The sequence below is a fragment of the Tupaia chinensis genome, unplaced genomic scaffold (assembly GCF_000334495.1).
Source record: "Tupaia chinensis unplaced genomic scaffold, TupChi_1.0 Scaffold000278_1, whole genome shotgun sequence".
Classification (NCBI taxonomy): domain Eukaryota; kingdom Metazoa; phylum Chordata; class Mammalia; order Scandentia; family Tupaiidae; genus Tupaia; species Tupaia belangeri.
In genome coordinates this window covers 1,181,112-1,184,992 of record NW_006159761.1, presented here as the reverse complement: position 1 = coordinate 1,184,992, position 3,881 = coordinate 1,181,112, and the positions used below count along the sequence as shown (strand labels likewise).

The 3,881-nt window shown below is 46.7% G+C and overlaps 1 protein-coding gene across 1 annotated transcript in view; it reads right to left on the bottom strand.

Moving 5' to 3' along the window:
* SELL (selectin L) overlaps positions 1-3,165 on the bottom strand; it is a 23,559-nt gene extending 20,394 nt beyond the window's left edge. The window contains 4 exon segments of the mRNA XM_027772488.1: positions 14-349; positions 352-396; positions 2,053-2,134; positions 2,991-3,165. Of these exon segments, the coding sequence (XP_027628289.1) occupies positions 14-349; positions 352-396; positions 2,053-2,134; positions 2,991-2,993 (466 nt within the window). The 5' untranslated portion in view covers positions 2,994-3,165.
* Positions 3,166-3,881: the final 716 nt, after the last annotated feature.

Here is a 3,881-nt window from a genome sequence, read left to right as displayed (position 1 = left end):
CCCCGGGGCCCACCTGTGTAGCACAGCGCGGTCTTGGGCTTGTGGCAGGCATCGTCGTTCCACTTGCCGGCGTCCTGGGCCCGCTTGATGTAGATCTCCACGCAGTCCTCCTTGCTCTTCTTGTTGTTGGGCTCCCCGTGGCCCCAATTCTCCGCCTCTGCAGTGAGCGTCTTGTTGGTGCCCACCCAGGTCCAGACCCCGCGGACCTTGCGGATCCCGATCCAGTAGTAGAAGCGGCTGAAGGGCAGCGTCTCCTCCAGGTAGGCGATCTCGCCCTTGTTCTGGATGGCCACCAGGTCCGTATAATTGCGCTGGCAGAACCTCCGGGCTGCGGCCCAGTTCATCGGTCAGAGTAATGGTACGTCCAGCAGCCGGCCCCGTGATGTGTCAGGAGCTCTGAAAGACACCGCCAGGACAGGGAGGCCGTGTCGCCTCACCCAGCCCGGCCGCCGCAGGGACGCAAAGCCGCCTCCGCTCAACCCTCTGCCTCGAATTTACAATGGAAAGCCTTTACTTGTGTTTTTGTTTTGGACAAATTTGGTGCCTTCTTAGATTTATTTTTCTAATTTTCAAAATTCTTTCGAGTGAAATTTGACCAACATATTTTAGATATTTAATTTCTTTTTTTTTTTCTTTTTAAGTAATGATTAGCAGTTATTTAAAACTAACTGGAGTGTAATAACTTGTGACTGAAATTTTATAGTCCACTTTTTTTTTTATACCAGGATAATTCCTAAAGTCCAATATGTATGTATCTAAGGGAGAAGCAAAGTAAGGATAGAAAGAACAATGACATACTTTTTAAAAATTGCTTTTAGGGACCAGGAGTTGGTGTAATGGCTATGTTGCTTGACTCCCATGTAGTCGACTGCAGTTCGAGTCCTGGATCCGGTGGCCTAAACTCATGCTGGGTGCGTGTGTGTGCGTGCCCAAGATCCCGAGAGGAGAATGGAGGAGAAGGGATTGCGGCGTGGCCATCCCCCGGGGAGGTGATTTTCCACTTTCTGTCTCTCTGTCTCTCTCTGTCTTTCTGGCAAGCACACGCACCCTATAGCAAAAACCTCTCCAAAGGAAAAAAAAATTGCTTTTATATCAAAAAGACACTATTTGACCATAGGAAGAACTGCTTGTAGGAAAGCCTCACTATACAGCCCAATCTTTATATATCTAACACTTTTTTTTTTAATTACAAAGGGATCAATTTATAAAATGAGACAACGGAGGATTGTGATTTTTATCAGATCATGTTCTGTACACAAAGATACTCAACTGATGGTGTTTAATAAACATGAGCTGCTTCAAATATGACGGCTTTGAGCGACCTTACACACAGGCGCACAGTAAGCCATAACGATACCTGTCATCCGAAGCATGGTCTGTCCTACGCAGAGCAAAGCACATGCCAGCTAAGCGCGCTCACACCCCAGCATCTGCTGAGTTGCACTGTGTAGGGCAAGTGCCATGGAGAAATGCCAAATAAAACACAGATCTAATTCTTAGAGTCTCCCAAGGATTCTGAGCAAGGAACAGCAGACACAAAAACACTTCATTAATCTTAAATTAAATATAATCCGAAATGAACAAAGAACTAGGAGCTGGGGTGTCTTAGGGATCAGGCATAAAACTAGTCACATCCGTGGGAAAAGGACACCAAAATCTAAAGCCTTGCCATTAAGGGGCTGACACTGTAATCACAGAAATTACATTGAGTTATACTGGACTGTTCCTAAAAAATAGAAAATGGAATGCTAAACGTTTGGTACAGATTGCAAGTGTTCTATTAGAGATTTCTCAGTTAAGTTCATTCCTTTCTAACTTCGACTATCGGAGAACTATCAGAGCTGGGCCCTGCAGCGAGGGCTGTGGCAGGCAGAGGTAGGGGTAGGAGGTTTCTAGAGACGTACGCGAGGTAAGAGAAGAGAAGCTGCAGGAAGGACGGAAGGCAGAGCTGTCTACTCGTCATTCTCCCTGCTGCTCCGTATGCCTAGTGGACATTTAAGACAAACAGGCTTCCCTATAAAGGCTTGGCGATACACGAATGTTGTAACCCACCACAGCACAGCACGGTCCAGATCCACAGCTTGAAGGCGGTCCAGGAGCCCCTCTGAGCATACCGATGTCTCCATGGAAATATCTGCGAGTAAGAGTTACACTCAGACTTAGCCTCTGTGCCACGCGTTTGGCCGCCTTGAGGTGGTGCCCACACCACTTCCTTAAAAGTCCAAATTAAACACACATGTTTACTAGCCCTGTCTATCTATTGCATTAACGCAAGTTATAGGTGTCTCAGGCACCTGGCGAAAATTAACATCAAATTGTCTCAAAACTGGTATCTGTTTTGGTTTGGTTTCATGTTCTGGTCTCAAGTTGCTAGTCACTGCTGCTCTATTTCTTTTCTTTTTTTCACATTTTAGACATTTTTGTACCTGCTTTTCTCCTGAGCTGTGAGATCAAACTATTTTATATTTAGTACAGAAAGTTTAAAAAGTGTTCTTGGTGCTTAATGAGCTACTGATGTTTAGAGTTAATGTTATCACCTTACGCTTCATCATCATGGAGCAACTTCAAACACCAGAATTAATCCAACATCAGAAAATAAAAGCAACTCTCTCTCTCTCTCTCTCTCCAAATAAAAGAAACACATTTTTGAGCAACTGAAATGACAAAACCTGAGGTTTTCTGCACAGCTTGAAGCCATATTTTCTGCAGTATACCCCTCTCAGAGTGCTACAGTGTTTAGGTGCTGAAGTGCTCATCTCGGTAGTTCCTCTTCAGGAGTCTCACCAGAGAAAAAGCCAGAAAAAGAAAATCAGTACCTCTGAAAGAGGAGAGATTCTGGGATCTCCTCTTTGAGCCTCTGAGGGCAACTTTTAGTTTCTATCTTTTTTAAAACTAAAAACAAAATGGGTTGCTCCTTGCCCCTTGACACCCGCTGCTACAGTCCCCAGAGTTGCTCTGTAGTATCTGGAAACCCTCAGGCAGAAGCTCACCATGGCTTCGCTGGGTCTTCTCCAGTTCCCTGGTGGCCCCTCAGCCTCTCAGCTCAGCACTGGGGTCTTCGGGCCCTGCTGGCAGGGAGTCTGCTGTAGGGAAGGCTGTGCTGTTGTCACCAGGAAGGTTCACCTCCCTCCTCTAACCAGTCTCACCTCTTCCTCCTCTTCCTCCTCCTCCCCCCTCCTCCTGTCCTCTCTCCCCACCCCTTTTCTACACCGTCCCTCTTCACCGCTCCTGAGATGAAATGAGCTGCTGACCAGGAGTGGAGGGTGTTGAGCTCCTGGAAGGTATTGTGGCTGAAGTCTCCCTTCCTGTTCTTCCTTCTCTCCAGCTTCTTATCCTGCCTTCCATTCTCCTGTATGTTTTTCCCTCTCCTCTTCCCCTTCCCTTAACATTCCTTCTCCTCTTGCCTTTTTTTTTTTTTTTTTCTTTTTAGCAGAGATTTTTGCTGTTAGGCTCACATGCTCACGGGAAAAGCAGAGAGTTAGAAAGTGAATGGCCACACCACAATCCCTTTCCCTCCATTCTCCTCTCAGGATTTGGGGCATGCATGCACCCAGCCCAAGTTTCAAGCTGCCAGGTCCAGGACTTGAACCACGATCAGCCATGTGGGAGTCCAGTGACATAACCTTACTCCATCTGCTGGTCCCCCTCCTCTTGGTTTCTTCTCCTCTTTCTTCACTCTTTCTCTTTCTCTTCTTTTTCATGAACACTAAGCTAGTTATCCAAGGTAGAGGGCCCGTGGTGATTGCAAATCGAAACTGTGTTTTGGAAAAATTCATGGTGTCCCTCTTAAGTAGTGCTAACCAGCTGAGGACTGATTTCAGTCCCTCTCCTCCCTCTTCCCTTGCTCTCCCCCTAGTGGAGGTCCTTGTTCATGGCACTTC